This window comes from Giraffa tippelskirchi, chromosome 11 (genome assembly GCF_054371585.1).
Source record: "Giraffa tippelskirchi isolate mGirTip1 chromosome 11, T2T-mGirTip1v1.2.pri, whole genome shotgun sequence".
Taxonomy (NCBI): domain Eukaryota; kingdom Metazoa; phylum Chordata; class Mammalia; order Artiodactyla; family Giraffidae; genus Giraffa; species Giraffa tippelskirchi.
Genome location: NC_137285.1, coordinates 78,577,382 through 78,596,542, shown reverse-complemented (window position 1 = coordinate 78,596,542; position 19,161 = coordinate 78,577,382). Strand labels below are relative to the sequence as shown.

Sequence of the window (19,161 nt, the reverse complement as noted above, 5' to 3'; positions counted from 1 at the left end):
TGAAAACTAGGGAAAGGTCTGAAGGGACACCAGACGGAGGAAGACACACACAGAGTATCCCGGATGATGTCCAGCACTGAGGGCCTGAAGAAACAACAGTCTAGTTGCACCCCCTCAGGCCTGTGTGACCGTGGATGAGGCCTCTGTTTCCCGGTGGCTCTGAGACATGGACAGGGAGGAAGGGGAAGAGAAGTCACTTGCATTTCTAATACTCACAGCAAAGTCTTCCAATGAGAAGGGAATTATCACCCCCACTGCCAATGCCATTCACTGAATTGATACCCACGAGTCCATCTACCCCAGAAGGGAAGGATGGACCTGTTCTCACAAAACGGCGAGAGATGGAAGGAGGAAGATCAAGCCCACACCAATCACTGGAAAGAGAAGCTGTGCTCAGGGCTTGAAAGAATTCCTATTGGGAAAATCATGTCACAGCCCCACATGGCAATCCACAGCTTCCATGCTATTCCTCCCAAAATGCCAATGCATTTTCGCACCGAACAAAGAATTGCAAAGGGGGTACGGAAACAGAAAGGAGCCTACATTGTCAATACAATCCGACGAAAAAGCCCCGATACGGACATCCAAGGTTGTGTGAAAGGAAATTAGACGACCAAACTAGGATCCTCAGGAGAGTATCGGAGAAGGCAATGGCGACCCACTCCAGTACTCTTGCCTGGAAAATGTCCTGGACGGAGGAGCCTGGTAGGCTGCAGGCCATGGGGTCATGCAGAGTCAGACACGACTGAAGTGACTTAGCCGCAGCAGCAGCAGCAGCAGGACAGTATGCTATTGGGAATACAACAACACACACAGATCCAGATCGATGGAATAAAGTTGAGGGTCCAGAAACAAACCCCAGCATCCATGGTCAACTCATCTCTGACACAGACGGGGAGAATATCCAAATGGGAACAGGAAAGCCTCTTCAATCAATGTCCATGGGAAAACCAGACAGCTACATCTGAAGAACGCTATTGGTTTTGATCTCATACCACCTCAATATCGGGGAAAAACCTCACCCTAAAGACTGATGTCATGAGATAGCTAGAAAGAAGCGTAGGTCAAAGGCTCCTTAACATCAGAGTCTCCTTGCCATTTGCTGGGCGGAGGTCGAAATGGGTCTCTTCAAGTAAGGGAAAGAGGTAAACGAAGTACACCACTGGGTTTCCATCCAATGGAACCTCTTCACAACAGAGAAGCTAAGCATTCACAAATGCAAAAGATAGGAAACGGAACACGAGAGACTCCTTGCAAGTGGTGTATCTGAGAAGGGGTTCATATGGAAAGAGACGAAGAATGCACAGCACTCAGATTCCAAGAAACACCACCACCACCCTTGACCCTTCCCCCATGACCAACTCTGACCTAAAGCCTTTCTCTCCCTCTAACCTATCCCTAAAACATAACCCTCATCTAATCATATACATGTGCATCCCTAGCATCCATCCATCCATCCACACACGAGAGAGAAAGAGGAAGACACAGACGGAATTGAGAAAGGAAAAGAGAGGGACACAGCCAGAGAGAGACACGGAACCAAAGAGAGGAAAGGAGTCGATGGTCCAGACTTTTCCTCAATCTGTCTCGAAGGTAGAAGCAATGACAGCGCCCTTCCACCCCAGAAGGGGGAAAAGGACGGAAGGTTTGGAGAGGAAAAGACAAGAACGCAGGGAGCCAGTAGAAGCTCAGCCACCCGCAGAAGCCGAGCTGGGACACTTCAACAGAATCTCAATGGAAACAGAGGACCAGAAAGTTGGCTACTCTTTTCTATAAGAGAGGGAGACCTTCGAGTCTTCCTTTCGGTCCTCCAACTTGGATGCGGGGTCTCAAAACAGTCAGGAGGGGGAGTGCCTTTTCCTGGGTACCACGGCGCATCCAGGCCTCGTTCTGCCCCATTCTGTGCTGTGCCAGCCCTGGATGGAATCTTTCTTTCTGAAGTCTCAGCGCACGAGCTCCACGTGATATCGGCCCCAGGTGGAAAGGCATGGAGCTGCTCGTAGGCCGACAGGCCTAGGAAGCAGATGGGAGAATGACCCCCACTCTGCAGATGGAGAGACTGGGGAAACCCTGAGGGGCATATGGTTGTCAAGGGCCACACCACTTATGAGAAGAAGGAGCCTGGTCTGAGAGCAGCATGGTCCTCGGAGCTCAGGCCCTGGCTGAACCCAGGCCTCCCCAGGGCTGTGGGCTGGGCCGTGTGGGTGTCACTGTGCCTGCACATGGCCTAAGGGGGGTGATCGAGCAGTCAGAAACCCAGAGATTCCCTTGGGAAGTTTTGGGGAAGGGACCTCAGCACGAACCCCAGGAAATGATGTCACCTGCCAGCAACAGAACCCAACAGAACCCGCAATCCGGGTATCCAGGCCTCCAGAGCGGAGAGGAGCCCCCAGCCAGATCACTTGCTGCCAAGATGTTCTGCTGTTTGCCCCTGCCCAGAGGCCGGGGCCTCAGGAGAGCTCACAGGCAGTGTGCGTGGGCACCCTGTCGACGTTGGCTCAGGACACCCCCGAGAGGCCTCTGGCCCTTTGCCCGGAGAAACAGAAAGGTAACACGGGGAGCCCCAGGCCGGGCCAGGCCACCTCTCCCATGCCACCCGGAAACACCGGGTCCTTTGCCTGTGTGTGGGGATGCGGGTTTCTCGGGCTGTGTCCCCCTCAAGGAAGCCCAGGCGGATGTGGGGTCAGAAGCCTGCGGACAAGTTGTGTCCACACCCCAGGGGAGAGCAGGCTGGGCGGGATGGGGAGAGTGTGGGCAGCGCCGGCCCGCCAGGCTGACCTCACACCCTCAGATGGGTCTCTTTCCTCCCGGGTGGGGATCTGAGCAGACACACGTCTCTGACCCTTCTGGGAAGAGAAGTTCGAGCAGGCAGAAGCAACGGCTCCACTGGCCAGGCCGAGCTCGGAAAACTCCCAGCATGGCTGGCTGACGGTCACTGTCATTGCAGAGCTTCCCACGTGATGAGGCCGAGGACGGGGACACCCCATCCAGCTCCCAGAGGGAGGGGTCGGAGCACCACCCGCCCGCCCGTGAGGCCCAGTGCAGGCTCCAGGTCAGCGTGCCCACGGAGGCATCAGCCCCACCGGGGGAGACGCGGAGGTGGGGAAGGCCTGCTGCCGAGACACCGCCCAGGATACAGCCGGCGGCCCAGTCTGAGGCTGCCACGGAGCTCAGCACACCCGGCTCCGACCCAGAGTCCAGAGAACCCCGGCCTCTGAGGCACCAGGAGGACCTGGAGCCCAGCACGCCAGAGCACAGAGGTGAGGACGCTGGGGCTGGTGCACGGGAGTGTGTGGGGAGGGGTGCTGAGCTACACAGGGACGAGTCCCCGAAAGCTGCTGCTGGGCCTGCAGCAAGCGCTGGCCTCACACCCCCCGCCCCCCATCTTGCACACTTCAGTCCCAAAAGACATCTGACGCTGGGTATTCTTTGGGAACCTCTTGGAAGGTTTCTGTCCCGGGGTACGCACATGCCAAGGCTGGCCTGTGGGCAAACTTTGCTTCTCCCCCAACTCTAGCACTGGCCTCCAACTGGAACCAGGCTCCACTTCCCAGACCTGTCCCTAAAGAGGTGGTGGCTCCAGGTGCAGGACCCAGGGATCCACCGAGGGCAGATGGAGAACCGAGACTTGCCCTCGCAGAGACACCAGGCCAGCTGGGTACTGGCCAGCACACCGGGCAGATCGGATCTCCGTGCCTGCAGGACCCCCAGCCCCAGGCACCCCCTGGGTGAGATGATGTCCCACCCCCTCAGCGAGAACCTCCACCTCCACGTGCACCTCTACCTGCTCGGGCTTTGGCAAGAGAACCCGAGGCAGAGGAGGAGTCACCGCCTCGGCAGGGAGAGCCTGCCCTGGCTCCCGCGCAACACCCAGATGCCCACGATCACTCACCCAGCCCTGCAGGGAGAAAGAGCCCCCGCTCTGGACAGAGACCCAGAGCCCTTGCCGGAAACACCACGTCCAGGGGAGCGGTCGGCTCTGCAGCCTCCATCCCTGTCTGCTCACCGTGGATGCCGGCAACTCGGTCTGCCCCCAGGGGACATGGAGTTCCTTTCCCCTGAACTGCTTTGCATTTGGTTTCTTTCCACCTTTCTGGTGATGTTTTATTTTTTGTATGGTTTCCTGTATTTTTGTTGGTTAAGTTGGGATTAGTAAATTTTTCATCATTGTTGCAATCTGGGATCACTGTTGTGTAACTCTGGTGATACTGTGTTACCATCACCACTTTGTAGTTTCAGACCCGTTCGATCTTTATGCCCCACCCCCCAACAAAGCCTGGATTCAAGGCAAGCACGCCCTGTTCATCCCTCCCCCCGATCCTGAACACAATTTCATCTTTTCTTTCTGCATTCCTTCCTATATTCTTGGTGTCCCCAATCAATGACTCTCAGTGAAATGACTGAAGGAGTGTTTTTCGGACTCTCCACCTACTGTAAGACTCCATTGGAGAGTTCTCATTTTTATGTCATTTGAACTAGCCTTTGATAGCTGAAAGGACGGTGTACGTCCTTTCAAGATACCATGTGCCAAACGAAGCCCTTTTGGCAACTGCCATCATTATCTCCAGGCAGGCATTGCTGTTTGAAGGGTGACATCTCAGCCAGAAGGCAGAGGCTGAGCTCCTCTTGTTGCACCAGCTCCCAAAAGAAGCCAAGAAAGGGAGCTGGAACAACAAACCACCCCCATGCCCAGGAAAGCGTTCTTCATGACAGAAGGCTAGAAAATGACCCAACATCCTTGTGGCCCAGAACCACTCTAGAAAATCACTGTTCCATAAAAAAGAGAAACACATGGGAAGTTCCAAGGAGAGGCAATGCCCATGGCCAGTGTACTTGAGAGACGGCCTGACCGCTCCGGGGAAGACACGCACCGACGGAACCCCTTGGGAAACAGCAGTGATAGTCCTCACCGTCGTAAGGGTTTCCTCTGGGGACAACCTGCCCTGGGCACCACACGAGGGAGCAGACCGGCTTCTCTTCCTCTGCCCCCACACCATTCACTCATGAAGGCAGCTCAGGTGTTCTCATGCCCTGCCTGCCTGCCTGCCTGGCTCATCCGTGAGCTGTGACCACCTCCAGGGTAGGACTCCACCTTTTCCTCTCTGTGTACCGTGAATCTGCACACAGTGGGCTTTCAGAACCTTAGGAGACTTGAGCCATTCCCGCTCGAGCCAGAACCCTCCCCAGGAAGGAAAACAGCTGTGGAGTCATTTTGGCCCCAGCACTGGTTCCGAAAGCCTGGCGGCTCCTACAGCCTCTACGGTGTGAAGAGGGAGGTCCCTTTTGACAGAGCTTTCCGGCTCTCAGATCTAAGCTGTTGTTTCACTGTCAGCTGTGTCTTCCGTTGCAGCCAGGTGGGCCACGCTGCTCCAAAGGAGCTCACAAGCTGAGTTTCAAGGGAGGACAGGGATGGCTACAACGTGCTGCAAACTGAGTGAGGGTCCCCACAATCCTCAGCAAAGGTCTGTGGTGTGCAAGTGGGGAGTAGAGGGCCCCCAAGTTCCAAAGGAAGGGAGGTAGTCGGGAGCTAAAGCCCTTGGCTGCTGTGGTAGCAGCTGCAGATGGCAGCTCGTCCACAGTGCACTTCGAATGAGGTCATATGAGCGGGACTCTGGAAATGGCTCCGAAATCGAGAGAAAGGGGTCAGGGTATGTGGGAATCCGGCGGGGGTGGGGGGTGGATGAAGGAAGGTGTCCCTCCTCTCTCCAGTGCAATTTGGTTTGGTGAGTCTCAAAGCTACCAGATGGCACTTCCCAAGTCAGGCCCCCGCAGGAATCAGGGTGGGCTGCCTGCCTCGGCCCCTGCCACAGGGACAAGCCACACCAGTGGCCTCCCTGAGCTCCAATGGCCGGATCTGGGGGGTCCTGTCTGGGTGCACACCTCCTTGCTGTGGCCAAGTTCCCCCCTTCTCTGAGCACCAGCTTCATCCTCTCGAATGAGGACATCGATTGCTACCTTGGCACGTTACTCTCTTCATCCTCTGAAGGCTCATTAGGCTTATCCTACAATTACTAGCTGGCCCGAAGAGATATCTCCTGAATCCAGATTAACCTGGAGTCTCCCAGCCTCATCTGGCATGTCTTCCCTGAAGTCTGCCAAAACCCACACCCTTGCATTTCCAGGGACTCCCCTTAGCCAGCTGGGCAGAAAACCCAGCATGCTTCAAACAAGCTGACAGACAAGTGGGAGAGGACTCACGGGCAGACGGCTTCCCTCAGGTCTCGGGTGGAGCTCTGGGACCACAGCAGCAACGGGCCATCCCAGGCCCTGGGCTCAGCAGCGCCCTCATTCTCAGGCCGGCGGCTCTGCCCTGAGGGGAGCAGGAACGTCACCAACTGCCGCAGGCGGACCTCAAGCCCCTCCCACTGCTGGAGCCTGACCTGCCCCGGCCACACCCCTTCCCCTACCCCAGCAGGACGAGAGCTTGTCTTCCCCTGGCTTCCAACGGGAGGCCCGGCCCTGGGCCCCGATTGGGCACTGCCCCAGCCCGGAGCCAATCACAGTGGCCAGGGAGGTGGAACGCACCGATTGGCCAGGGCCAGGTCATGTGACCATACTCCCCAGGAAACTCAAATATTACCAAGGTTCCCTAAGAAACCAATGAACAAAATTATCCAGTAAAGGCAAACCGTACTTTTTAATGAGGCCAATGTCACAGAAAAAAAAAAAAAATGCTCCACAGTAAACTGCTCAAGGAAGCTACTAAATAAACTTTCAGAAAAGTTTAGTAGGTTTTTTTTTTTTTAAATAGGGTGACGGAGAGATATACCTTTCCCATCTATGTGAATTTAGGTTTAAACTAGATTTCCCTTGGCTGTTATATAAGACAAAAAAACCCACATCACCCTCTTTCACTCCCCCCCACCCCCAAAAAGTGTTTTAATCTATTGAATTTTTGTGTCCTCAGTTGTGTCTGATTCACGGCAACTCACGAACTCTACACAGCCAGGCTCTTCCGTCCATGGAATTCAGGGCAATTTTTTCTGTCCCAGTAAATGCCCACCCTGGGTGATCCAAAGGCAAGGGCTCAGAGGCTCCTGAGAGACTAACTAACTCCTTTCAGCTGAGCACAGAGCTGGCTCCTCACTGGGATGCCTGTGGCCTGGGGCTCCCAGAGGGGAGAGCAGCACTCGCCCCACCGTGTGGTCACTGCTGGAAGTGCAGGCTGCTCCTCACTCCCCCTTGACAGTGTCCCTGAGGGCAGAACAGTGTGAATCGAATCAAGGTGGAAATGCAAACTCCAATGCAACCAACCTTCCCACAAGGTCTCCAAAACCACTCAGGAACAGGGAATTGGAAACTGCAGGGGATGACATGAATGGAGATGGAGACTTGACACCTTACACCGAGTTCACTTCCAGTTATCCCTAGACAAACTTTCCATGAAAACTTGTCACAAATCTAGAAGAACAATGAGCAGAAACCGGACACGTGCTTTGAGTCTTCACACACAAAACTAAAAGGCAGTCCACAAAAAAAACCCAGAGAATACAGTGGACTTTGCAAAATCAAAGATATCTACTGTGGGAAAGACCTCATGACAAAAGCAAAAGACAGGTCATACATCGCGAGACGAATGAGTGGAAACACAAAGCTTATCAAGGATGTGTCTCCAAACAGACAAAGAACGCCAACACAACAAGCCTGTGAAAACTAGGGAAAGGTCTGAAGGGACACCAGACGGAGGAAGACACACACAGAGTATCCCGGATGATGTCCAGCACTGAGGGCCTGAAGAAACAACAGTCTAGTTGCACCCCCTCAGGCCTGTGTGACCGTGGATGAGGCCTCTGTTTCCCGGTGGCTCTGAGACATGGACAGGGAGGAAGGGGAAGAGAAGTCACTTGCATTTCTAATACTCACAGCAAAGTCTTCCAATGAGAAGGGAATTATCACCCCCACTGACAATGCCATTCACTGAAGTGATACCCACGAGTCCATCTACCCCAGAAGGGAAGGATGGACCTGTTCTCACAAAACGGCGAGAGATGGAAGGAGGAAGATCAAGCCCACACCAATCACTGGAAAGAGAAGCTGTGCTCAGGGCTTGAAAGAATTCCTATTGGGAAAATCATGTCACAGCCCCACATGGCAATCCACAGCTTCCATGCTATTCCTCCCAAAATGCCAATGCATTTTCGCACCGAACAAAGAATTGCAAAGGGGGTACGGAAACAGAAAGGAGCCTACATTGTCAATACAATCCGACGAAAAAGCCCCGATACGGACATCCAAGGTTGTGTGAAAGGAAATTAGACGACCAAACTAGGATCCTCAGGAGAGTATCGGAGAAGGCAATGGCGACCCACTCCAGTACTCTTGCCTGGAAAATGTCCTGGACGGAGGAGCCTGGTAGGCTGCAGGCCATGGGGTCATGCAGAGTCAGACACGACTGAAGTGACTTAGCCGCAGCAGCAGCAGCAGCAGGACAGTATGCTATTGGGAATACAACAACACACACAGATCCAGATCGATGGAATAAAGTTGAGGGTCCAGAAACAAACCCCAGCATCCATGGTCAACTCATCTCTGACACAGACGGGGAGAATATCCAAATGGGAACAGGAAAGCCTCTTCAATCAATGTCCATGGGAAAACCAGACAGCTACATCTGAAGAACGCTATTGGTTTTGATCTCATACCACCTCAATATCGGGGAAAAACCTCACCCTAAAGACTGATGTCATGAGATAGCTAGAAAGAAGCGTAGGCCAAAGGCTCCTTAACATCAGAGTCTCCTTGCCATTTGCTGGGCGGAGGTCGAAATGGGTCTCTTCAAGTAAGGGAAAGAGGTAAACGAAGTACACCACTGGGTTTCCATCCAATGGAACCTCTTCACAACAGAGAAGCTAAGCATTCACAAATGCAAAAGATAGGAAACGGAACACGAGAGACTCCTTGCAAGTGGTGTATCTGAGAAGGGGTTCATATGGAAAGAGACGAAGAATGCACAGCACTCAGATTCCAAGAAACACCACCACCACCCTTGACCCTTCCCCCATGACCAACTCTGACCTAAAGCCTTTCTCTCCCTCTAACCTATCCCTAAAACATAACCCTCATCTAATCATATACATGTGCATCCCTAGCATCCATCCATCCATCCACACACGAGAGAGAAAGAGGAAGACACAGACGGAATTGAGAAAGGAAAAGAGAGGGACACAGCCAGAGCGAGACACGGAACCAAAGAGAGGAAAGGAGTCGATGGTCCAGACTTTTCCTCAATCTGTCTCGAAGGTAGAAGCAATGACAGCGCCCTTCCACCCCAGAAGGGGGAAAAGGACGGAAGGTTTGGAGAGGAAAAGACAAGAACGCAGGGAGCCAGTAGAAGCTCAGCCACCCGCAGAAGCCGAGCTGGGACACTTCAACAGAATCTCAATGGAAACAGAGGACCAGAAAGTTGGCTACTCTTTTCTATAAGAGAGGGAGACCTTCGAGTCTTCCTTTCGGTCCTCCAACTTGGATGCGGGGTCTCAAAACAGTCAGGAGGGGGAGTGCCTTTTCCTGGGTACCACGGCGCATCCAGGCCTCGTTCTGCCCCATTCTGTGCTGTGCCAGCCCTGGATGGAATCTTTCTTTCTGAAGTCTCAGTGCACGAGCTCCACGTGATATCGGCCCCAGGTGGAAAGGCATGGAGCTGCTCGTAGGCCGACAGGCCTAGGAAGCAGATGGGAGAATGACCCCCACTCTGCAGATGGAGAGACTGGGGAAACCCTGAGGGGCATATGGTTGTCAAGGGCCACACCACTTATGAGAAGAAGGAGCCTGGTCTGAGAGCAGCATGGTCCTCGGAGCTCAGGCCCTGGCTGAACCCAGGCCTCCCCAGGGCTGTGGGCTGGGCCGTGTGGGTGTCACTGTGCCTGCACATGGCCTAAGGGGGGTGATCGAGCAGTCGGAAACCCAGAGATTCCCTTGGGAAGTTTTGGGGAAGGGACCTCAGCACGAACCCCAGGAAATGATGTCACCTGCCGGCAACAGAACCCAACAGAACCCGCAATCCGGGTATCCAGGCCTCCAGAGCGGAGAGGAGCCCCCAGCCAGATCACTTGCTGCCAAGATGTTCTGCTGTTTGCCCCTGCCCAGAGGCCGGGGCCTCAGGAGAGCTCACAGGCAGTGTGCGTGGGCACCCTGTCGACGTTGGCTCAGGACACCCCCGAGAGGCCTCTGGCCCTTTGCCCGGAGAAACAGAAAGGTAACACGGGGAGCCCCAGGCCGGGCCAGGCCACCTCTCCCATGCCACCCGGAAACACCGGGTCCTTTGCCTGTGTGTGGGGATGCGGGTTTCTCGGGCTGTGTCCCCCTCAAGGAAGCCCAGGCGGATGTGGGGTCAGAAGCCTGTGGACAAGTTGTGTCCACACCCCAGGGGAGAGCAGGCTGGGCGGGATGGGGAGAGTGTGGGCAGCGCCGGCCCGCCAGGCTGACCTCACACCCTCAGATGGGTCTCTTTCCTCCCGGGTGGGGATCTGAGCAGACACACGTCTCTGACCCTTCTGGGAAGAGAAGTTCGAGCAGGCAGAAGCAGCGGCTCCACTGGCCAGGCCCAGCTCGGAAAACTCCCAGCATGGCTGGCTGACGGTCACTGTCGTTGCAGAGCTTCCCACGTGATGAGGCCGAGGACGGGGACACCCCATCCAGCTCCCAGAGGGAGGGGTCGGAGCACCACCCACCCGCCCGTGAGGCCCAGTGCAGGCTCCAGGTCAGCGTGCCCACGGAGGCATCAGCCCCACCGGGGGAGACGCGGAGGTGGGGAAGGCCTGCTGCCGAGACACCGCCCAGGATACAGCCGGCGGCCCAGTCTGAGGCTGCCACGGAGCTCAGCACACCCGGCTCCGACCCAGAGTCCAGAGAACCCCGGCCTCTGAGGCACCAGGAGGACCTGGAGCCCAGCACGCCAGAGCACAGAGGTGAGGACGCTGGGGCTGGTGCACGGGAGTGTGTGGGGAGGGGTGCTGAGCTACACAGGGACGAGTCCCCGAAAGCTGCTGCTGGGCCTGCAGCAAGCGCTGGCCTCACACCCCCCGCCCCCCATCTTGCACACTTCAGTCCCAAAAGACATCTGACGCTGGGTATTCTTTGGGAACCTCTTGGAAGGTTTCTGTCCCGGGGTACGCACATGCCAAGGCTGGCCTGTGGGCAAACTTTGCTTCTCCCCCAACTCTAGCACTGGCCTCCAACTGGAACCAGGCTCCACTTCCCAGACCTGTCCCTAAAGAGGTGGTGGCTCCAGGTGCAGGACCCAGGGATCCACCGAGGGCAGATGGAGAACCGAGACTTGCCCTCGCAGAGACACCAGGCCAGCTGGGTACTGGCCAGCACACCGGGCAGATCGGATCTCCGTGCCTGCAGGACCCCCAGCCCCAGGCACTGATGTCCCACCCCCTCAGCGAGAACCTCCACCTCCACGTGCACCTCTACCTGCTCGGGCTTTGGCAAGAGAACCCGAGACAGAGGAGGAGTCACCGCCTCGGCAGGGAGAGCCTGCCCTGGCTCCCGCGCAACACCCAGATGCCCACGATCACTCACCCAGCCCTGCAGGGAGAAAGAGCCCCCGCTCTGGACAGAGACCCAGAGCCCTTGCCGGAAACACCACGTCCACGGGAGCGGTCGGCTCTGCAGCCTCCATCCCTGTCTGCTCACCGTGGATGCCGGCAACTCGGTCTGCCCCCAGGGGACATGGAGTTCCTTTCCCCTGAACTGCTTTGCATTTGGTTTGTTTCCACCTTTCTGGTGATGTTTTATTTTTTGTATGGTTTCCTGTATTTTTGTTGGTTAAGTTGGGATTAGTAAACTTTTTCATCATTGTTGCAATCTGGGATCACTGTTGTGTAACTCTGGTGATACTGTGTTACCATCACCACTTTGTAGTTTCAGACCCGTTCGATCTTTATGCCCCACCCCCCAACAAAGCCTGGATTCAAGGCAAGCACGCCCTGTTCATCCCTCCCCCCGATCCTGAACACAATTTCATCTTTTCTTTCTGCATTCCTTCCTATATTCTTGGTGTCCCCAATCAATGACTCTCAGTGAAATGACTGAAGGAGTGTTTTTCGGACTCTCCACCTACTGTAAGACTCCATTGGAGAGTTCTCATTTTTATGTCATTTGAACTAGCCTTTGATAGCTGAAAGGACGGTGTACGTCCTTTCAAGATACCATGTGCCAAACGAAGCCCTTTTGGCAACTGCCATCATTATCTCCAGGCAGGCATTGCTGTTTGAAGGGTGACATCTCAGCCAGAAGGCAGAGGCTGAGCTCCTCTTGTTGCACCAGCTCCCAAAAGAAGCCAAGAAAGGGAGCTGGAACAACAAACCACCCCCATGCCCAGGAAAGCGTTCTTCATGACAGAAGGCTAGAAAATGACCCAACATCCTTGTGGCCCAGAACCACTCTAGAAAATCACTGTTCCATAAAAAAGAGAAACACATGGGAAGTTCCAAGGAGAGGCAATGCCCAGGGCCAGTGTACTTGAGAGACGGCCTGACCGCTCCGGGGAAGACACGCACCGACGGAACCCCTTGGGAAACAGCAGTGATAGTCCTCACCGTCGTAAGGGTTTCCTCTGGGGACAACCTGCCCTGGGCACCGCACGAGGGAGCAGACCGGCTTCTCTTCCTCTGCCCCCACACCATTCACTCATGAAGGCAGCTCAGGTGTTCTCATGCCCTGCCTGCCTGCCTGCCTGGCTCATCCGTGAGCTGTGACCACCTCCAGGGTAGGACTCCACCTTTTCCTCTCTGTGTACCGTGAATCTGCACACAGTGGGCTTTCAGAACCTTAGGAGACTTGAGCCATTCCCGCTCGAGCCAGAACCCTCCCCAGGAAGGAAAACAGCTGTGGAGTCATTTTGGCCCCAGCACTGGTTCCGAAAGCCTGGCGGCTCCTACAGCCTCTACAGTGTGAAGAGGGAGGTCCCTTTTGACAGAGCTTTCCGGCTCTCAGATCTAAGCTGTTGTTTCACTGTCAGCTGTGTCTTCCGTTGCAGCCAGGTGGGCCACGCTGCTCCAAAGGAGCTCACAAGCTGAGTTTCAAGGGAGGACAGGGATGGCTACAACGTGCTGCAAACTGAGTGAGGGTCCCCACAATCCTCAGCAAAGGTCTGTGGTGTGCAAGTGGGGAGTAGAGGGCCCCCAAGTTCCAAAGGAAGGGAGGTAGTCGGGAGCTAAAGCCCTTGGCTGCTGTGGTAGCAGCTGCAGATGGCAGCTCGTCCACAGTGCACTTCGAATGAGGTCATATGAGCGGGACTCTGGAAATGGCTCCGAAATCAAGAGAAAGGGGTCAGGGTATGTGGGAATCCGGCGGGGGTGGGGGGTGGATGAAGGAAGGTGTCCCTCCTCTCTCCAGTGCAATTTGGTTTGGTGAGTCTCAAAGCTACCAGATGGCACTTCCCAAGTCAGGCCCCCGCAGGAATCAGGGTGGGCTGCCTGCCTCGGCCCCTGCCACAGGGACAAGCCACACCAGTGGCCTCCCTGAGCTCCAATGGCCGGATCTGGGGGGTCCTGTCTGGGTGCACACCTCCTTGCTGTGGCCAAGTTCCCCCCTTCTCTGAGCACCAGCTTCATCCTCTCGAATGAGGACATCGATTGCTACCTTGGCACGTTACTCTCTTCATCCTCTGAAGGCTCATTAGGCTTATCCTACAATTACTAGCTGGCCCGAAGAGATATCTCCTGAATCCAGATTAACCTGGAGTCTCCCAGCCTCATCTGGCATGTCTTCCCTGAAGTCTGCCAAAACCCACACCCTTGCATTTCCAGGGACTCCCCTTAGCCAGCTGGGCAGAAAACCCAGCATGCTTCAAACAAGCTGACAGACAAGTGGGAGAGGACTCACGGGCAGACGGCTTCCCTCAGGTCTCGGGTGGAGCTCTGGGACCAGAGCAGCAACGGGCCATCCCAGGCCCTGGGCTCAGCAGCGCCCTCATTCTCAGGCCGGCGGCTCTGCCCTGAGGGGAGCAGGAACGTCACCAACTGCCGCAGGCGGACCTCAAGCCCCTCCCACTGCTGGAGCCTGACCTGCCCCGGCCCCACCCCTTCCCCTACCCCAGCAGGACGAGAGCTCGTCTTCCCCTGGCTTCCAACGGGAGGCCCGGCCCTGGGCCCCGATTGGGCACTGCCCCAGCCCGGAGCCAATCACAGTGGCCAGGGAGGTGGAACGCACCGATTGGCCAGGGCCAGGTCATGTGACCATACTCCCCAGGAAACTCAAATATTACCAAGGTTCCCTAAGAAACCAATGAACAAAATTATCCAGTAAAGGCAAACCGTACTTTTTAATGAGGCCAATGTCACAGAAAAAAAAAAAATGCTCCATAGTAAACTGCTCAAGGAAGCTACTAAATAAACTTTCAGAAAAGTTTAGTAGGTTTTTTTTTTTTAAATAGGGTGACGGAGAGATATACCTTTCCCATCTATGTGAATTTAGGTTTAAACTAGATTTCCCTTGGCTGTTATATAAGACAAAAAAACCCACATCACCCTCTTTCACTCCCCGCCACCCCCAAAAAGTGTTTTAATCTATTGAATTTTTGTGTCCTCAGTTGTGTCTGATTCACGGCAACTCACGAACTCTACACAGCCAGGCTCTTCCGTCCATGGAATTCAGGGCAATTTTTTCTGTCCCAGTAAATGCCCACCCTGGGTGATCCAAAGGCAAGGGCTCAGAGGCTCCTGAGAGACTAACTAACTCCTTTCAGCTGAGCACAGAGCTGGCTCCTCACTGGGATGCCTGTGGCCTGGGGCTCCCAGAGGGGAGAGCAGCACTCGCCCCACCGTGTGGTCACTGCTGGAAGTGCAGGCTGCTCCTCACTCCCCCTTGACAGTGTCCCTGAGGGCAGAACAGTGTGAATCGAATCAAGGTGGAAATGCAAACTCCAATGCAACCAACCTTCCCACAAGGTCTCCAAAACCACTCAGGAACAGGGAATTGGAAACTGCAGGGGATGACATGAATGGAGATGGAGACTTGACACCTTACACCGAGTTCACTTCCAGTTATCCCTAGACAAACTTTCCATGAAAACTTGTCACAAATCTAGAAGAACAATGAGCAGAAACCGGACACGTGCTTTGAGTCTTCACACACAAAACTAAAAGGCAGTCCACAAAAAAAACCCAGAGAATACAGTGGACTTTGCAAAATCAAAGATATCTACTGTGGGAAAGACCTCATGACAAAAGCAAAAGACAGGTCATACATCGCGAGACGAATGAGTGGAAACACAAAGCTTATCAAGGATGTGTCTCCAAACAGACAAAGAACGCCAACACAACAAGCCTGTGAAAACTAGGGAAAGGTCTGAAGGGACACCAGACGGAGGAAGACACACACAGAGTATCCCGGATGATGTCCAGCACTGAGGGCCTGAAGAAACAACAGTCTAGTTGCACCCCCTCAGGCCTGTGTGACCGTGGATGAGGCCTCTGTTTCCCGGTGGCTCTGAGACATGGACAGGGAGGAAGGGGAAGAGAAGTCACTTGCATTTCTAATACTCACAGCAAAGTCTTCCAATGAGAAGGGAATTATCACCCCCACTGACAATGCCATTCACTGAAGTGATACCCACGAGTCCATCTACCCCAGAAGGGAAGGATGGACCTGTTCTCACAAAACGGCGAGAGATGGAAGGAGGAAGATCAAGCCCACACCAATCACTGGAAAGAGAAGCTGTGCTCAGGGCTTGAAAGAATTCCTATTGGGAAAATCATGTCACAGCCCCACATGGCAATCCACAGCTTCCATGCTATTCCTCCCAAAATGCCAATGCATTTTCGCACCGAACAAAGAATTGCAAAGGGGGTACGGAAACAGAAAGGAGCCTACATTGTCAATACAATCCGACGAAAAAGCCCCGATACGGACATCCAAGGTTGTGTGAAAGGAAATTAGACGACCAAACTAGGATCCTCAGGAGAGTATCGGAGAAGGCAATGGCAACCCACTCCAGTACTCTTGCCTGGAAAATGTCCTGGACGGAGGAGCCTGGTAGGCTGCAGGCCATGGGGTCATGCAGAGTCAGACACGACTGAAGTGACTTAGCCGCAGCAGCAGCAGCAGCAGGACAGTATGCTATTGGGAATACAACAACACACACAGATCCAGATCGATGGAATAAAGTTGAGGGTCCAGAAACAAACCCCAGCATCCATGGTCAACTCATCTCTGACACAGACGGGGAGAATATCCAAATGGGAACAGGAAAGCCTCTTCAATCAATGTCCATGGGAAAACCAGACAGCTACATCTGAAGAACGCTATTGGTTTTGATCTCATACCACCTCAATATCGGGGAAAAACCTCACCCTAAAGACTGATGTCATGAGATAGCTAGAAAGAAGCGTAGGCCAAAGGCTCCTTAACATCAGAGTCTCCTTGCCATTTGCTGGGCGGAGGTCGAAATGGGTCTCTTCAAGTAAGGGAAAGAGGTAAACGAAGTACACCACTGGGTTTCCATCCAATGGAACCTCTTCACAACAGAGAAGCTAAGCATTCACAAATGCAAAAGATAGGAAACGGAACACGAGAGACTCCTTGCAAGTGGTGTATCTGAGAAGGGGTTCATATGGAAAGAGACGAAGAATGCACAGCACTCAGATTCCAAGAAACACCACCACCACCCTTGACCCTTCCCCCATGACCAACTCTGACCTAAAGCCTTTCTCTCCCTCTAACCTATCCCTAAAACATAACCCTCATCTAATCATATACATGTGCATCCCTAGCATCCATCCATCCATCCACACACGAGAGAGAAAGAGGAAGACACAGACGGAATTGAGAAAGGAAAAGAGAGGGACACAGCCAGAGCGAGACACGGAACCAAAGAGAGGAAAGGAGTCGATGGTCCAGACTTTTCCTCAATCTGTCTCGAAGGTAGAAGCAATGACAGCGCCCTTCCACCCCAGAAGGGGGAAAAGGACGGAAGGTTTGGAGAGGAAAAGACAAGAACGCAGGGAGCCAGTAGAAGCTCAGCCACCCGCAGAAGCCGAGCTGGGACACTTCAACAGAATCTCAATGGAAACAGAGGACCAGAAAGTTGGCTACTCTTTTCTATAAGAGAGGGAGACCTTCGAGTCTTCCTTTCGGTCCTCCAACTTGGATGCGGGGTCTCAAAACAGTCAGGAGGGGGAGTGCCTTTTCCTGGGTACCACGGCGCATCCAGGCCTCGTTCTGCCCCATTCTGTGCTGTGCCAGCCCTGGATGGAATCTTTCTTTCTGAAGTCTCAGTGCACGAGCTCCACGTGATATCGGCCCCAGGTGGAAAGGCATGGAGCTGCTCGTAGGCCGACAGGCCTAGGAAGCAGATGGGAGAATGACCCCCACTCTGCAGATGGAGAGACTGGGGAAACCCTGAGGGGCATATGGTTGTCAAGGGCCACACCACTTATGAGAAGAAGGAGCCTGGTCTGAGAGCAGCATGGTCCTCGGAGCTCAGGCCCTGGCTGAACCCAGGCCTCCCCAGGGCTGTGGGCTGGGCCGTGTGGGTGTCACTGTGCCTGCACATGGCCTAAGGGGGGTGATCGAGCAGTCGGAAACCCAGAGATTCCCTTGGGAAGTTTTGGGGAAGGGACCTCAGCACGAACCCCAGGAAATGATGTCACCTGCCGGCAACAGAACCCAACAGAACCCGCAATCCGGGTATCCAGGCCTCCAGAGCGGAGAGGAGCCCCCAGCCAGATCACTTGCTGCCAAGATGTTCTGCTGTTTGCCCCTGCCCAGAGGCCGGGGCCTCAGGAGAGCTCACAGGCAGTGTGCGTGGGCACCCTGTCGACGTTGGCTCAGGACACCCCCGAGAGGCCTCTGGCCCTTTGCCCGGAGAAACAGAAAGGTAACACGGGGAGCCCCAGGCCGGGCCAGGCCACCTCTCCCATGCCACCCGGAAACACCGGGTCCTTTGCCTGTGTGTGGGGATGCGGGTTTCTCGGGCTGTGTCCCCCTCAAGGAAGCCCAGGCGGATGTGGGGTCAGAAGCCTGTGGACAAGTTGTGTCCACACCCCAGGGGAGAGCAGGCTGGGCGGGATGGGGAGAGTGTGGGCAGCGCCGGCCCGCCAGGCTGACCTCACACCCTCAGATGGGTCTCTTTCCTCCCGGGTGGGGATCTGAGCAGACACACGTCTCTGACCCTTCTGGGAAGAGAAGTTCGAGCAGGCAGAAGCAGCGGCTCCACTGGCCAGGCCCAGCTCGGAAAACTCCCAGCATGGCTGGCTGACGGTCACTGTCGTTGCAGAGCTTCCCACGTGATGAGGCCGAGGACGGGGACACCCCATCCAGCTCCCAGAGGGAGGGGTCGGAGCACCACCCACCCGCCCGTGAGGCCCAGTGCAGGCTCCAGGTCAGCGTGCCCACGGAGGCATCAGCCCCACCGGGGGAGACGCGGAGGTGGGGAAGGCCTGCTGCCAAGACACCGCCCAGGATACAGCCGGCGGCCCAGTCTGAGGCTGCCACGGAGCTCAGCACACCCGGCTCCGACCCAGAGTCCAGAGAACCCCGGCCTCTGAGGCACCAGGAGGACCTGGAGCCCAGCACGCCAGAGCACAGAGGTGAGGACGCTGGGGCTGGTGCACGGGAGTGTGTGGGGAGGGGTGCTGAGCTACACAGGGACGAGTCCCCGAAAGCTGCTGCTGGGCCTGCAGCAAGCGCTGGCCTCACACCCCCCGCCCCCCATCTTGCACACTTCAGTCCCAAAAGACATCTGACGCTGGGTATTCTTTGGGAACCTCTTGGAAGGTTTCTGTCCCGGGGTACGCACATGCCAAGGCTGGCCTGTGGGCAAACTTTGCTTCTCCCCCAACTCTAGCACTGGCCTCCAACTGGAACCAGGCTCCACTTCCCAGACCTGTCCCTAAAGAGGTGGTGGCTCCAGGTGCAGGACCCAGGGATCCACCGAGGGCAGATGGAGAACCGAGACTTGCCCTCGCAGAGACACCAGGCCAGCTGGGTACTGGCCAGCACACCGGGCAGATCGGATCTCCGTGCCTGCAGGACCCCCAGCCCCAGGCACTGATGTCCCACCCCCTCAGCGAGAACCTCCACCTCCACGTGCACCTCTACCTGCTCGGGCTTTGGCAAGAGAACCCGAGACAGAGGAGGAGTCACCGCCTCGGCAGGGAGAGCCTGCCCTGGCTCCCGCGCAACACCCAGATGCCCACGATCACTCACCCA

General features: G+C 55.3%; 3 protein-coding genes and 1 long non-coding RNA gene across 4 annotated transcripts in view; 3 read left to right on the top strand and 1 right to left on the bottom strand.

The window, feature by feature from the left end:
- The window catches only part of LOC145527776 (uncharacterized), a 681,763-nt gene that overhangs the window by 26,438 nt on the left and 636,164 nt on the right, over positions 1-19,161 (bottom strand). The window contains exons 84-85 of the long non-coding RNA XR_014069857.1: positions 13,834-13,945; positions 6,199-6,310 (exon numbers count right to left, since the gene is read on the bottom strand). This is a non-coding gene — a long non-coding RNA (uncharacterized LOC145527776). The remainder of the gene's footprint in view (positions 1-6,198; positions 6,311-13,833; positions 13,946-19,161) is intronic.
- LOC145527693 (uncharacterized) overlaps positions 1-19,161 on the top strand; it is a 147,333-nt gene that overhangs the window by 20,984 nt on the left and 107,188 nt on the right. The window lies entirely within an intron of this gene.
- Positions 2,398-4,176, top strand: LOC145527774 (uncharacterized). The gene is made up of 3 exons (XM_081545847.1): positions 2,398-2,548; positions 2,948-3,260; positions 3,518-4,176. The coding sequence occupies exons 1-3, from the start codon at positions 2,414-2,416 to the stop codon at positions 3,730-3,732; spliced, it is 663 nt and encodes a 220-aa protein (XP_081401973.1). The 5' UTR covers positions 2,398-2,413; the 3' UTR covers positions 3,733-4,176.
- On the top strand, positions 10,018-17,562 carry LOC145527731 (uncharacterized). Its single transcript, XM_081545797.1, has 3 exons — positions 10,018-10,195; positions 10,595-10,907; positions 11,165-17,562. The coding sequence occupies exons 1-3, from the start codon at positions 10,061-10,063 to the stop codon at positions 11,785-11,787; spliced, it is 1,071 nt and encodes a 356-aa protein (XP_081401923.1). The 5' UTR covers positions 10,018-10,060; the 3' UTR covers positions 11,788-17,562.

What these genes read in the sequence shown, in the direction of transcription:
- LOC145527731 (XM_081545797.1), top strand. Translation starts at nt 10,061, where the DNA reads ATGTTCTGCTGTTTGCCCCTGCCCAGAGGCCGGGGCCTCAGGAGAGCT. An exon ending in TTGCCCGGAGAAACAGAAAG is followed by an intron (nt 10,196 to 10,594) that starts GTAACACGGGGA and finishes CTGTCGTTGCAG; the next exon opens with AGCTTCCCACGTGATGAGGC. An exon ending in CAGCACGCCAGAGCACAGAG is followed by an intron (nt 10,908 to 11,164) that starts GTGAGGACGCTG and finishes CCCCAACTCTAG; the next exon opens with CACTGGCCTCCAACTGGAAC.
- LOC145527774 (XM_081545847.1), top strand. Translation starts at nt 2,414, where the DNA reads ATGTTCTGCTGTTTGCCCCTGCCCAGAGGCCGGGGCCTCAGGAGAGCT. An exon ending in TTGCCCGGAGAAACAGAAAG is followed by an intron (nt 2,549 to 2,947) that starts GTAACACGGGGA and finishes CTGTCATTGCAG; the next exon opens with AGCTTCCCACGTGATGAGGC. An exon ending in CAGCACGCCAGAGCACAGAG is followed by an intron (nt 3,261 to 3,517) that starts GTGAGGACGCTG and finishes CCCCAACTCTAG; the next exon opens with CACTGGCCTCCAACTGGAAC.